General features: G+C 40.8%; 1 protein-coding gene across 35 annotated transcripts in view; it reads left to right on the top strand.

Moving 5' to 3' along the window:
* Nucleotides 1-14,682, top strand: part of OBSCN (obscurin, cytoskeletal calmodulin and titin-interacting RhoGEF) — a 328,849-nt gene that overhangs the window by 54,259 nt on the left and 259,908 nt on the right. For 33 of the 35 annotated variants that reach the window (XR_008913488.1, XM_056805136.1, XM_056805155.1 and 30 more), the window contains 4 exons: nucleotides 3,127-3,402; nucleotides 4,564-4,839; nucleotides 11,048-11,323; nucleotides 13,943-14,218. Coding sequence is in view for 34 of the 35 variants with exons in the window: in XM_056805136.1 (XP_056661114.1) it covers nucleotides 3,127-3,402; nucleotides 4,564-4,839; nucleotides 11,048-11,323; nucleotides 13,943-14,218 (1,104 nt within the window). In the remaining variant the exon portion in view is untranslated. The remainder of the gene's footprint in view (nucleotides 1-3,126; nucleotides 3,403-4,563; nucleotides 4,840-11,047; nucleotides 11,324-13,942; nucleotides 14,219-14,682) is intronic. The other 2 variants (XM_056805137.1, XM_056805153.1) reach the window with 2 other exon arrangements.

Here is a 14,682-nt window from a genome sequence, read left to right as displayed (position 1 = left end):
TTCCCCCGTGTTGTGGGTGATTGAAAGATACAGAATCACTTAGGGATGCATGTCTGAGGTATGAGGTATATGAATCAATTGGCAAGAGATATTAAAAAGACATCAGAAAATCCAAAAGAAAAGAAAAATTTCTGGATGAAAATATAGACTATCAAGTCTTATGTGTAAAAATTCCAAGTAGAAGAAAAATAAATCTATAACACGTCCTTCAATCAGGGCCCAATCAAAATGATCTAAGTAATTATGCATTTACCCAGTCAGTGCCAGGACTACAGAAAGGTACCACACTATGAGAGGCAGAAAAGAAAGGGACCAGATTATAGAAGCCAAGTAGGAGCCAAGGTTTGGGGACACTCGTCTGTATCTTCAGAGTGAGTGTGGACACAAGGAAAGCCTATGTCTAGCAATGATAAACATAGTAACCTTGAGTCTTCACACTAGGTTCAAGATCTTTGTATTGGCCTAGACGTGCATCAATCCATCCTGGATTGGCCTTTCTTTGGCTCTGTGCAATGGCTCTTGTGTGTATATCTTGTCCTGGAATCAGACAGAATCATTAAGCAAAGTCCCATAATTTATTTAAATAATTAGTGGCATCGTTTTTATAGTCACAAGCCTTTTAGGGCATGCATTAGCAAATATATTTCAAACTTGTAGCACTGAAAAGTCAAAAAGTTAAAGAAAATCTTAATGCTGGTGACATGTGCTTGAAATATAAAAAGGAGAGAAAAAATAATAAAAAAAACTGAAAAAGTATATTGCACATGCAAGAAATATATATTAATAAAAGCTTTAAAATTCAAAAATATAGCTTATAATCATTGATACTCTGTGTCAGTTAAGAAAATATAAAATGCAAGGCTTTCTCACCAAAAATGAGATCCATTTCCTCTTAATATCTGGCCATGATCACTGTGAGTAGAAGGCAAATGAATTGAACAAGGTTAACGATTTTTCATTTTTAAAAATACAGTCGTACAAATATGTAGATATCAAAATCCCCAAAATTTTCAATAGCCCAACTAATTACAAGAGCAAACAAACACACTTTTATATTTCACATAAGTTGCTGTATGACATTTTTAAAACCTATGAATTGATGGACATTTGTCACAATTTTTACAAACATAGCAATCCTTCAACCTTGGTATTTAAACATATTTTTTAAAACAAAGTAAAACTTATCTTGGGTTTAGAACATAATCAAGAAATCTATATAGCATTCTGGTGTAAGTAAAGTAGTGAGCTGAAGAGCATAAATAAAGGGGTGCTCCTTATTCTTGGAGGCTTATAGGGATATAAATGCCCTGAGATTAACTGCCCAACTTCCATTCACATGTGGGAAGGTTGGGGGTTTATAAAATGTATTTCACTTCAGCTAATGGGCCTTACCTCGTGGTAGGGGCAGGCAAAAATAACCAGATTGTTAAAAAAAAATTCCAAAAATCATATTTAAAAAACCCTTAAAATCAAATCATTTGAGGTATTTAGCACATTAAAATTTCCAAAGGTTGTTAATACAATTATAACTAGTTCTGAAGTCCATTGATTCTGTTTGAGAAAAGATCTTCAAGAAAGAAACTTGAAACTTTTATATCCAGAGAATGAACTGTTGCAGAAAGATGCCGAAACCTACACTTCATCAAGAAGATCAAGAATGAACTTTGGATGTAATTGATTGGACTGAACTTTTGATTGAACATTTATTGTAATTGTACACATTTATGCCAAAAGGGACTGCCCCTAATTTGGCTTTCTGTCAATGTGCCTAGCAAAACATTGGTTTTGCTTTCTTTCCTTTTCTATTTCCTCTCTCACTATTCTAATTTCTCTTAGAAAATTGAATATTGTGTATATCTATACTTAGAAGTGCATTTAGAATTACAAAATGATTATGTTAAATGATCAATGGGGAGACTAGTCTCCCAATGATAATCAGGGGGATTGTAAACCTTAAAATTTCTTAGACTTATAAATGTTGGAAATTTCACCATTGGGAAATTTCATACTTGAAAAATTTACTACTGATAGTCTATTGGAATGTGAACCCCATTGGCATGGGAGGGTCATTCTCCTCCCTACTTAAGATTTCTTTAGGACAGAAACCTTTTGCCGAACAATGGAAAGGGCTTTGACCTATGCTTAAGCATAGAATAGGAAGTTCTTTGAGTCATGATTGATTTTAGAATCGATACAATAGAGATACTTGGAATGACGGAATCAGGTCTTGGAACTTCCAATCTCTACCCTGCTCAGTCCTAACAAGATTTAGGAAGGGCTGCGACAAGGGATCAAGATTTAATTATTTGAGAATATGACCTTCAACAGACATGTGCAAAGCCACAGACCTCTGGGCGGTCCTGGGTTAAGCTAGAGCCACCATTGGCACAGGGAAGACATGGACAGTGATTGGTAGATGTGAGAACTGAGGGGAGGGAACTTGGATGGTTTCCTTAAAGATAGAGGGGTCTGAGGACTAGGGAGGTTGGAGAGGTTTTGCTCTGAGAGGTTGTGCTCTGAGAAGCTTGCTCTGAAGGAAGCTGGAGGTGGAGGCCCCTGAGAGTGTTTCTCCATTTTGGTCACGTGAGTGATAGGGACTGATCTCTTTTCTTTGCCTCAGCTATCTAAGGGCTAGGGCCTTTTGGCCCAGCCTAAATAGAGGGGGTATTTAAGCCCTATTCCCTTCTCTTCCCTTTCTCTCTCTCTCTCTCTCTCTCTCTCTCTCTCTCTCTCTCTCTCTCTCTCTCTCTCTAATACCTTTCTTCCTCCTGTTTGTAATTAAACTCCATAAAAGGTTGACTGATGACTTGAGTTTTCATTAAGGAATTACATAGCTGAATTCCTTGGCGACCTTAAATTAATATATATCAGTCTTTTAAGTGATTTCCTTCCCACACCATCTAGATCTAGGATGTTAGGACCATAGATTTAGACCTGAGAGGTCATCTTGTCCAACTCACTCATTTTACAGCCAAGGAAGGCCACATCCAGGAAAGGTAAAGTGACTCGTCTAAGGATATGCAGATAGGAAGTTGCAGAAGCAAGGCCTTTGACCCTAGGGCCAGGGATCTTCCCTCTATACCCCTGTGCCTCCTCTTTGACTCTGTATGTTCATCTCTTCCCCAGAATCAATGGAAGTATTTGCCAAGGAGCAGCAGACACAGAGCAAGGTGGAGGCCGTGGCGGGGGGCAGCGCCACCCTGAGCTGTGAGCTGGCCCAGGCCCACACAGAGGTGACCTGGTACAAGGATGGGAAGAAACTGAGCCGCAGCCAGAAGGTGCACGTGGAGGCCAAGGGCAAGAGCCGGCAGCTGGTGGTGCAGCAGGCAGGGAAGGAGGATGCTGGGGAGTACAGCTGTGAGGCCGGGGGCCAGAGGGTCACCTTCCGCCTGGATGTCAAAGGTCAGTCCCCAGGTAGTTCTGACACTCCTTAGAGACATTTCATCTAATCTTGTCTCCAACTTTTGACAGATCAGTGATGTGGCCACTTGTTTCACCAGCACAGATCATAGACATCCCACCCTTCCTTACCTTCGGAGAGGGTCTTCAGAAACTCATGTTGCCCCCTAGTTTCATCACTCTATGCCTAGTCTCCTAGTGATGAACCCCTCTGAATACTTAAACCCTTATCTTCTTAGAATCAATACTAGGTATTGGTTCCAAGGTAGAAGAATATTAAAGGCTAGGCAATTGGGATTAAGGGACTGCCCAGGGTCACACAGCTCAGAAGTGTCTGAGGCCAGATTTGAATCCACATTCTCCTGACTCTAGTGTTTAATCCAGATGGACTATCTGGCTGCCTTTTATAAGAGCCAACAATCCCACTCCTTTGAAGAGATTGAGATGAGAGAGAGAGAGAAAGAGACAGAAAGAGGGACTGTGAGAGAGAATGTGTTTTCAGAGAAGCAGAGGGAGAGACAAAGAGAGGATGAGAGAGAATGAGAGAGCTAGAGAAAGGGGGAAGAGGGAAGAGATGGAAAGACAGACATAGAGACTAAATGAACATCCCCCTTTCCCAGTCATCTAGGGAAAGAGAACCTCCTCTACTGCTTTCCAAAAACTTCAGGCTTATAATTTACTGCAGACAGTGATGTGTGTCTGTTAGTGATGACCTCTTTTTATGGTGGATTTATGTTCCTTGTTTTTATATAATGTTTTGCTGTACATTATCTCACATATTTCATAGACTATCCTTGAGAGGTTGGTGGTGCAGCCATTTTTATCCTCATTTTACAGATGAAGAAACTGAAACTCAAGAGAAATACTTTACCAAGGATCTGAATTTTACTAAGTCAGGGCTGGAATCTGAACCAAGGACTTCAAATTCTCGACTCCTGCAACTATTCTAGGCCTCTTAGAATTCAATTCACCTTTAAATGGATGATCTGTTTTATTCCTTTATACTTGTTAGATTATCTTTAGAAGAGCTTCCTATTCAAGGAAGGGACTAGATGACCTTAGAGGTTCCTTCCAATTCTCATTCTGTGATTTTTTTGGAAATGTTTCCTCCTGGTGACAAATGCCAGAGAAATCACTGTGTCTCAAAAAACTTTTTCCCCTCAGAGCCTGCTGTGGTGTTTGCCAAGGAGCAGCAGACTCAGAGCAAGGTGGAGGCCGTGGCGGGGGGCAGCGCCACCCTGAGCTGTGAGCTGGCCCAGGCCCACACAGAGGTGACCTGGTACAAGGATGGGAAGAAACTGAGCCACAGCCAGAAGGTGCACGTGGAGGCCAAGGGCAAGAGCCGGCAGCTGGTGGTGCAGCAGGCAGGGAAGGAGGATGCTGGGGAGTACAGCTGTGAGGCTGGGGGCCAGAGGGTCACCTTCCGCCTGGACATCAAAGGTCAGCTAGTTTCTGGAGTGGGGAAATGGCAAGGCTTTCTGTTCCACATGTGTGTGTGTGTGTGTGTGTGTGTGTAACATGCCTGTTTACATGAAGTGGAAGGTTTCACTCTGGTCTAGAAACTCTGAGCCTGCTAACATCTCTTCACCCTATGGATTTGCTAGCCTTCTCCTTATGGTGCAGTTTAAGGAACAAATTGGATTTGCAAGCAGAAGATAAGAGTTCAAATCTGAGCTCTTCCTCTCATTGCCTAATTGGGCAAGAGACATCCCTGGTCTGGACCTGGGTTTCTTCATTTGTAAAATAAAAGGTTCCAACTAAGTGATCTTTACTGTTCTTTCCCACTAACATCCTATGAATCCTTAGCCAGATACCATCTGAACTCTCCCTTTTGTACATCTTTTTCTACTCTCTTGAGGTCTCTGATGCCTTGATTGAAGCAGGAGGAAGGGGCTATAGACTCAGGCTCAGGTCTAGATGCACAGTTGCTTGAGTCATGCAAATTAAATCAGGAAAACAGAAATACATACACTATTTGTTTAATCAATCAATCAATAAGTGTTTATTAAGTCCCTACCATGTTTCAGGAACTGTGCTATGTAGTAGGAAGACAAAAAGAAAGCCTCTCCTCAAGAAGTTTACATTTTGTTCCAGGGGGAATATACATATAAAATTACTTACAAATATACAACAAATAGATACAAGGTAATGGAGGGGGTATAGAGCAGAGCCACTAGTAGTTTATGGGAAGGCATAAAAAAAAACATGTAGAAGGAAGAGTTTGAGCTGAATTTTCAAGGAAAGTAGGGATTATATGCAGCTGGTGGGGTCCAACCTCACTCTGGATTCCAGGGTTCCCAAAAGGTGGCGAAATAAATCAGTCAAAATGAATAACAAATGGAAGACAGCTTAATCATTACAGCCATGGAACTGCTTTGCTTCTGACGGCTGCTCTGCCATTCCCATGCCTGGCTTTTATTTTTATACCCATTTTCTTGGCATGCAGATATACATAATCAAAGAGAGATAATTGGAAAAGTGATACATTAACTTTTAACAAATCACTTGATTAACATTCTATATTTTTGTATTGTGGTTACAGACAGTATACAAGATAAATGATTTTGTGACAGGTGGCTTAATTTTCTCATTACCCTGTGAGAAGTTTTGAGCATACAAACAATCAAGGAAAATTACTTATCGATTTTAATAAAATGGAATAATTAATCAACAGTTCTTAAAGGACAATTCAACAAACATCATTGAGGTTGAGGGGCACTGGGAGCACAATTCAAATTTAGACTGATCATTTCTCAGGGTTCTTACTAGGGAGTTCCTGAGTTACTGGTTTGTGAAATCGAGTCACTGAGGCATATTGAAGCTTAATGTACGTGTAGTGTACCTGTACGTATTGTATGGGCCTTTATGATTGATTTGTGTGCTGACTTCATGAGATTAGGTTTCTGTGAATGGGAAAGTTTTGGGCTTGGCCTGTAGCTGTGGTTTTGCTGGGAATTATGTACCTAAATAAAAGTTAACCCATGATAATCTTTTTGGGATTGGGTTTAAGGATCTGATCTTTTGGTGATGTTTTAGAGAATTAGGGTACAGGCATTTTGCTCTTGCATTATTTCTTTTGAGAGTACGGGGAATAAAATTCATGCCAATTCATAGGTAAGGGACATTGATGATAGAGGTCATGTAAAAGGGGGACTGGGTGGGCAATCACATCTCGTCAAGGACCACTCTGTGGTCTCCCCAGCTACCACGCGTGACTCTGTCAAGGCGTCATGGCCTGATGCCTCCCAGCAATTGTAGGAATAAAGAATGAGGAGGGAGACCCTTCTGGGTTTGGGTGGATAAATAGCCAGTGGAAAGATATAGAGATAAGAGATGGAGTATAATATGACCATAGAATGGATGAAGGAGAATACCTTGTAAAAGTTGGAAAAATAGACTGCAACCAGGGATGTAAAAGCCAATTCTTAAATTTTCAGGGTGAGCATTTACACCTTGGAAAACAGCAAATGCTACAAATCAGGACTTGATTTACTGATTTGTTGAGTTTAAAAAGTGATAGAGGAAATGTTAATGATACAGATTAAATTAAAAGTTGTGTTATGTGTACATTTTTTTTCTCCAGCATATGTTGTTAAATATTTTCCAGCACATCATGAGGTAGGGCCAAGTTGTAAAGGACTTTGAATGCCAGATGAGTTTTTTTTTTTATTTCAGAGGTACTAAGGAATAATAAACTGAAGTTTATTGAGTAAGGGAGAGACCTAGTAAGAGCTGTGCTTCAAGGAAATCACTCTCAGAGTTGTAGGGAGTATGGATTCTAAAGAAGAGAAACTGAGGCAAGGAACCCAATTAGAAGGTCCCTAGGATAGTCTCCATGAGAAGTGTCCAGGGCCTGGATCCAACTGGTGTCTTAGTGAGTGGAAAGGAGGAGATGGATATGAGAGATGGTAAAGAGGTAAAATCAATAATATGGTACAGAGATAAAATCAATAAGATTTGGCAACTGATTACATTTGTGGAAAAGATGTGTTCAAGGAAAGTTGGAGGCTTTCCATAAAGTGAATCCATCTTTCTTATTGCCTCCCATGATAAAATCAAGCATGCATTCTCATACATAAAAACAAAAAAGAAATCCTTAATTTCCTTAGAAATCCTTAAATCTTTTGATGACAAGATTAAGAGAGAGAACAGTCTCATCATATGCTATGTGATTTTCTGCCAATTAAAAGTAGGCAGAACAGAATGTCAGCTTAGAACATAGAGCATAGAATGTAAGAATTAGACGTAACTTAGAACATACAATATTAGATTTGAAAGGGACATGAGAATATAGAACTTAAATGTCAGAATAGAGGAATTTTAGAACATAGAATGGAAGGGACCTTGGAACATATAATTTAAAATGTCAGTTGGAAGTGACCTTAGAACGTGGGATGTTACAGCTTTGAGGGGCCTTAGAATATAGAATATTAGAGCTGGGAGACATATTTAAACATAGAATTTAGAATGTCAGAACACGGAAGGACCTTGGTCATTTAGTGAAACTTCCCCAGAACAGAGAAACTTGATAGCTATTGGTACAGGCAGTTCATTTTTTCTCTGAAACATTTTTAGACTTCTTTAGATTTGATTCTGGAATTCTTATGATGTTCCTCCCACCAGCCTTTGGAAAAATTCATCATTTCAGGGAATCCCACTTATCCCGCCCTTCCAGTCTCTAGGATGTAATTCTTTGTTATTGCTGTAATCTCACACTTTGCCAGAGGGTGCCAGTATACTAACATCTAGCCCAATATTGACTCTTTTAGTTTCTGGAAAGTGAATTATATGATCCTGTGTGTTCATCTCCTTCCCAGAGCCTGCCATGGTGTTTGCCAAAGAGCAACAGGTTCAGAGCAAGGTGGAGGCCATGGCGGGGGGCAGTGCCACCCTGAGCTGTGAGCTGGCCCAGGCCCACACAGAGGTGACCTGGTACAAGGATGGGAAGAAACTGAGTCCCAGCCAGAAGGTGCACATGGAGGCCAAGGGCAAGGGCCGGCAGCTGGTAGTGCAGCAGGCAGGGAAGGAGGATGCTGGGGAGTACAGCTGTGAGGTCAGGGGTCAGAGGGTCACTTTCCGCCTAGAAGTCAAAGGTAAATTGTTCTGGAAGGAGGAAGAATTTTAAAATAATCTGATGTGTGTGTGTGTGTGTGTGTGTGTGTGTGTGTGTGTGTGTGTGAGAGAGAGAGAGAGAGAGAGAGACAGACAGACAGACAGACAGATACAGAGAGACAGAAAGACAGAGAGAGAGGACAGAGGAAGGAGAGTTGAAGAGATAAAGAGACAGAGACAGAAGCTGACAGAGCTAGGGAGAGAGAGAAAAAGGAAAGTTGAAAGAGGGAGATGGAGTGATGGAAAGAACCTTTAAGTGTGACATTCCGGAGATGCTTGTATCCTCATCTCCTAGTGTTTTTCTGGATCCTCTCCATTGGCATTGTCTATTATCCTCATTATTTTTCTCATCCTTAGCCCTGGGCTTTCCCTTATTGCTGTCTGGATTTTTCTGATGTTCTTTCTGTGGGTGGATTAGGATTCAAGCTCATAGGTCAAATGAGAACAGTTCTACACAGCACCTAGTGGAGGGTGGATGCTCAGGAGCTCAGTACTCATTACCCAGCACTTCTCAAAACTCCTTCTTGAGCCCTGGTGATACATCCGCATCCCTTGTCACTGGGGCTAATGGGATTGCAAAATGGATCTAAATGAATCAGTCAGCAAGAAGCATTTAAGTACCTTCTAAGTGGCAGGTACTGCATTCAGCACTGGGGATACAAGAAAAAATGAACGACCCCAACAAAACACAGTCCATCTCTGCCCTCAAGAAGCTTATGTTCTAATAGGAGAGACAACACGTACATAAGTAGGCATGTACAAACCAGCACAAGTAGTTATTTAGCTTCCATTTGGAGAGCGTCATTGATGAGGAATGTGGTATCTACCAAAGCAGTCCTCTCTTAAGGAAAACTTCATTTGTTTAGGCAGTCCCTACCCCTCCCCAAACCCAAAACTTTCAGTGTTGTTTTAAGCTTTTTTCAAATGTTAATAGGTTAAAGCTGCATATAGACTTTTGGGACACCCTGTGTAGAATTAAAATTCTCCTAAAGCATCTACTCACTGTTCTTAGTTCTGACCTCGAAGATCCAGAAGAGCAAGCCTGGTCTCTCTTCCACCTTTCAGCACTTACTTGAAGACAAGAAATGCCCTTAGATTTCCTTTTTCTAAGCTAACCATCCCCTGGTTTCTTTCTCCTAAATCCTTGTCAGACATGGCTTTGAGTCCTCTCACATCCTGGTTGTCCTCTAACATGACAAAGTCCTTCGAAATGGAGGCATCCAGGGCCAAGAGTTTGCTGGAGCTAGCTTGAACTCAGGAAAGCTGAATGTTGAATTTTCATGATAGGTATTTCCATTTTTGAAATGGACAAATGCTGCAAATCAGGCCTTGATTGATTGCTTTGTTGATTGGAGAAAATGAGGGAGAAAGTATTAATAATGGTGATTAACTTTAAACATGTATTCTGAACAAGTACGGATAGGGATGCCTTGTCATAATTCAGTAAAAAGTCTGGAGGGGAGTTTAGGGCACTGACAACCCACTATGGATCAGTGGTGTGACAGCACACCCAAAGAACTAATGCTGGGTTAGGCTGTGTTATTTATTCACTCTTAGTAGTTTAGTGTCTAAAATCAGGGAGATACTATAGTCCAATCCTCTGCCTTCAGGCTCCACATGGAATATTGTGTTTAGGCTTGGCCAAAGAACTGATAAATGTTAGTTGATGATTTTGAACCTCTCCATTGTATAGCTTTTTACAGCTAAAGTATTTAAGTTAGAGTAAATCTCTTTTGCCATTTGATGAAAACTTGTAGTTTAAAAACTTTATAACTCCAAGTCATTTGTTTCTGTAAAATGAATAAATGCCCTATGTTATTTGCTTTATAAGAAAAAACTTGTATATTTTGAGTATCCTGACAATGTCCATGTTCATGCTGACCATTAGAATTTTACCTCTTAGGGACAGTGAGGTGGCTCGGTGGATAGAGCTCCATGTCCAGCAGCATGTCCATGTTTTCAGGCTTATCACACTATTCTCTATTCTATCTTTGTCACCAAAATGGACTGCTTTGTCCCTTGTCTCCATTCATTCCTTTGCTCATTCCACCTACTTGCCTAGAATAAAGCCCGCCCCCCTCCCCATCTCCACCTGTTGATGTCTTTCCTATCTTTCCTTTAAAACCCAACTTGGGTACCATTTTTTCTGACTCTTTCCTTTTCCCCTTTTCCCCAATATAAAGTGATCTTTCCCTCTTGAACTCCCTCCTCACATTTCCTTTGGACATTTTCTTTACCCTTTGCTCATTCTTTTCTATCAGAGTTAGTTCTCTAAGTGTCTTCTCTCTGCCATCCTCCCACCTCCCTAATTAGATTGTATTTTATTTATCTTTATTATCCCAGTACTAAGCTTAGGGCCTTCTACCCTTAATAAATGTTTGTTGGGTTACTAAATTAATGAATATGTTGGGATTTTTCAGAAGGTAGAATTACCTCCATTCTATCCAGGGCTACTGATTTTTTTTTAAGGCTACTGATTTAAACAGAAACAATCTGATATTTCATTTAGACTCTTTAACTATCTCTTTTCTTTTAGAGACTGCAGTGGTATTTGCTCAAGAGCAGCAGACTCAGAGCAAGGTGGAGGCCGTGGCAGGGGGCAGCGCCACCCTGAGCTGTGAGCTGGCCCAGGCCCACACAGAGGTGACCTGGTACAAGGATGGGAAGAAACTGAGCCACAGCCAGAAGGTGCACGTGGAGGCCAAGGGCAAGAGCCGGCAGCTGGTGGTACAGCAGGCAGGGAAGGAGGATGCTGGGGAGTACAGCTGTGAGGCCGAGGGCCAGAGGGTCACCTTCCGCCTGGATGTCAAAGGTCAGTTCTTAAGGTTCTAATGTTTATTGAATAAGGGGGTGACATAGTCAGACCAACACTTTAGGAAGATTATTCTGATAGCCAGATAAAAGATGGACTGGAATGGGGAGAGACTTGAGAAGGGGAGACCAATCAGAAGGCTATTGCAGTAATTCAGGAGTGAGGTGCTGATGACCTGCTTCCAGGGTAAGCAGTGTCAGAGGACAGAAGAAGAGGTAAATGAAAAATGTTGCAAAGAAAATGGACAGACTTTGGCAATAGCATAGATAACAGGATGAACCTAGAAAGATATCCAGCTCTCAAGCCTGGGTGACTAGAGGATTGTAGTGCCCTCCATTAGTAATAGAAAATTTGGAAAGAGAAGAGGATTTGGGAGGCTGATAATGGGTTCTATTTTAAACATGTTGGATTTCTTTTAGTGGTGGTTGTTAAATCTTATGTGATCTTGATTATGGTTCTGTGGAATATGAATTCTTTCTTTCTCCCTACTTGAAATATTTTCTCCTTGACCTGGGAGTTGTGAATTTTAGCTATAGTATTTTTCATTTTATTCCCATATTTAACCAGCAGATTCTTTCAATATCTACTTTGCCCTCAAGCTCTAAGATATCTAGACAGTTTTCTTTTATAATTTCTTGAAATATGATATCTAGGCAAATTTTATTATTGTTCTTGTTCATTGCTTTCAGGTAGACAATGATTCTTACATTATCTCTCCTTGATCTATTTTCTACATCAGTTGTTTTTCTTGTCAGATATTTAATATTTCCTTCTATTTTTCAGTCTTTTGACTTTGTTTTATTGTTTCTTTATGTCTCATGGAGTCATTAGCTTCCATTTGGCCAATTCTGATTTTTAAGAAGTTATTTTGATCAGTATCATTTTGATTTTCCTTTCCTAAGTTGTTAATTCTCTTATCATAACTTTCTTGGACAGTTTTAATTTCTTTTCTAATTTTTCCACTTTTTCTTATACTGCCCATTTTTATTTTTTTAGATTATTTTTTGTTTTTCTTTTTTTAATTCTGTTTTTTTTTCTCTTTGAAGTGAGTTCTGTTACAATTTTATTACATTATTATAGCATCACACAATTTCAGATTAGTCAGAGCCAAAGCCTTCTCTAGATAGGGCTCACCTCAATACAGAAGAAAGGCTTTCCAACTAAATATACTTAAGAAAGCTTATTCTGGGTTTAGTTTTACCTTGGGAATGGAGTTGGGGACAGCCTTGCCATGCTCTGCCCAATGGTAGGTTATAAGAAAGAGAAAGGCTAATGAGGATGTTCCTTATTATGTGTGGTTGCAGAGCAATGGGAGTCTTGATCACAAGTTTTTTTAGCTTCTCCCCACTTTAGTAGTATCAAGGGCCATCATCATCAAATGAAAGGTATAAAGGGATAAGAGAAGAGGATTCAGGACAGAACCTTGGAGGGACTTATTATTATTTTTTTAATCTTTACCTTCCATCTTAGAACCAGTACTGCGTTTTGGAAGTCAGAAGAGCAGCAAGGGCTAGGCAATGGGGGTTAATGATTTTCCCAAACTTACACAGCTAGGAGTTTCTGAGGTCGGATTTGAACCTAGGACCTCCTGGCTCTAGGCCTGGCTTTCAATCCCCTGAGCCACCCAGCTGACTGAAGAGGAGGATTCATCATTAATGGGCATGAATCAATTCAACAAGGAAGCCTAACAAAGAGTAGTCAGATAGGTAGGAGTAGAGGAAAATGATCAACAATGTCATAGTCTGCAGAAAGGCCAAGAAAGATGGGGATTAAGAAAAGGCCATTAGATATGACCATCAAGAGACCAGTCAAATGATGAAACTGGAACCAAGACTGTAGAGAATTAAGAAGAGAGTGTGAGAAAAGGAAGTTGAAGCACTGGTTGTAGATGGCTTTCTCAGAGAGTTTAGCCACAGAAGGGAGGAGAGATATAGGATGATATCTAGGATGGATGGATGGACGAAGTGAAGATTTTTAAAGTTAGAGAAACACATGGGCATGTCTGAAGGCAGGAAGAAAGCCCCCTCTAGGCAGAGAGGAATTGAAGGTGAGTAAGGTGAGGACAATAGTCTGTTGGAGAAGATGGGATACAATGGTATCACCCGTGCATTTGGATAGCTTAACTTTGACAAGGAGGTTCCCCTCTTCGTGGGAGATAGGGTGAAGGAGGAGAAAGTGGTACCCAAGTGAAACAAGATGAGGAGGAGAGGAGAAGAGGCACCTTGCATACATCTGTATGATAGAGCTGATCTCATTTCTCAACAAACCTAAAGAGAAAATGCCCAACAAAGTGTAGGTCAGTAAAGGCATCCAGCTCTTAGCCTCACGTACAAATTTTCTGTTATCTATACTTCAGGGGAATCACCTCTTCTTTGCAGAATTTTTAGAACTTTCCTGATTCTGGAGGTGTCCCTCTGATGGGCTTTTAGGAAATTTTCCCACTTTCAGGGTTGTCCTGTCCCCTTTCTTGCCGTCCTTCTTTTTTTCTTATCTGAATATTTCTTTAGAGCATTTATCAGACCTGATGCACCTTCAATAATTAGTGTCTAATAGTGGTACAATCTGATCTGAAAATTATTTGCTTCCAGATTTCAGACTCTGTATTTGTCAATTTTCTAGAGTCTCTAGTTGTGTTTGCCAAGGAGCAGCAGACTCAGAGCAAGGTGGAGGCCGTGGCAGGGGGCAGCGCCACCCTGAGCTGTGAGCTGGCCCAGGCCCACACAGAGGTGACCTGGTACAAGGATGGGAAGAAACTGAGCCACAGCCAGAAGGTGCACGTGGAGGCCAAGGGCAAGAGCCGGCAGCTGGTGGTGCAGCAGGCAGGGAAGGAGGATGCTGGGGAGTACAGCTGTGAGGCCGGGGGCCAGAGGGTCACCTTCTGCCTGGATGTCAAAGGTCAGCTTCTGTGGGTGTTGGGGAGAAGAAGGCTTTCTGATCCAAGTGTGTACAAATAGATATGTGTATGTGTGCTTCCAGAAATTCTGGGGTTTTGAGGCAATTGAGTGCTCAGAAAAATCTAGATTTAGTACTTACTCTCAGGACAAATGGATTGACCACAGTGAACTTCACTTTCCTCATCTATAAAATTTTAAAGTTAAACCAGAGAATCCAAATCCTAATTTGAATCCTAGGCCTTTCACTAGACACGTAAGGGCATCTCTGGGTTTTTCCCTTTTATTTATTTTTTATTTTTTAAAAAATTAATTTATTTAGTCAATTTAGAACATTACTCTTTGGTTACAATAATCATAGTATTTCCCTCCCTCCCCACCACCTACCCTTCCTGCAGCTGACACGCAATTTCACTGGGTATTACTTGTGTCCTTGATCAGAACCTATTTCCATGTTGTTCTTTGCAC

Source organism: Monodelphis domestica, chromosome 7 (genome assembly GCF_027887165.1).
Source record: "Monodelphis domestica isolate mMonDom1 chromosome 7, mMonDom1.pri, whole genome shotgun sequence".
Classification (NCBI taxonomy): domain Eukaryota; kingdom Metazoa; phylum Chordata; class Mammalia; order Didelphimorphia; family Didelphidae; genus Monodelphis; species Monodelphis domestica.
Note: the sequence above shows the minus strand (reverse complement) of the source record. Positions and strands in the feature narration are given on the sequence as shown.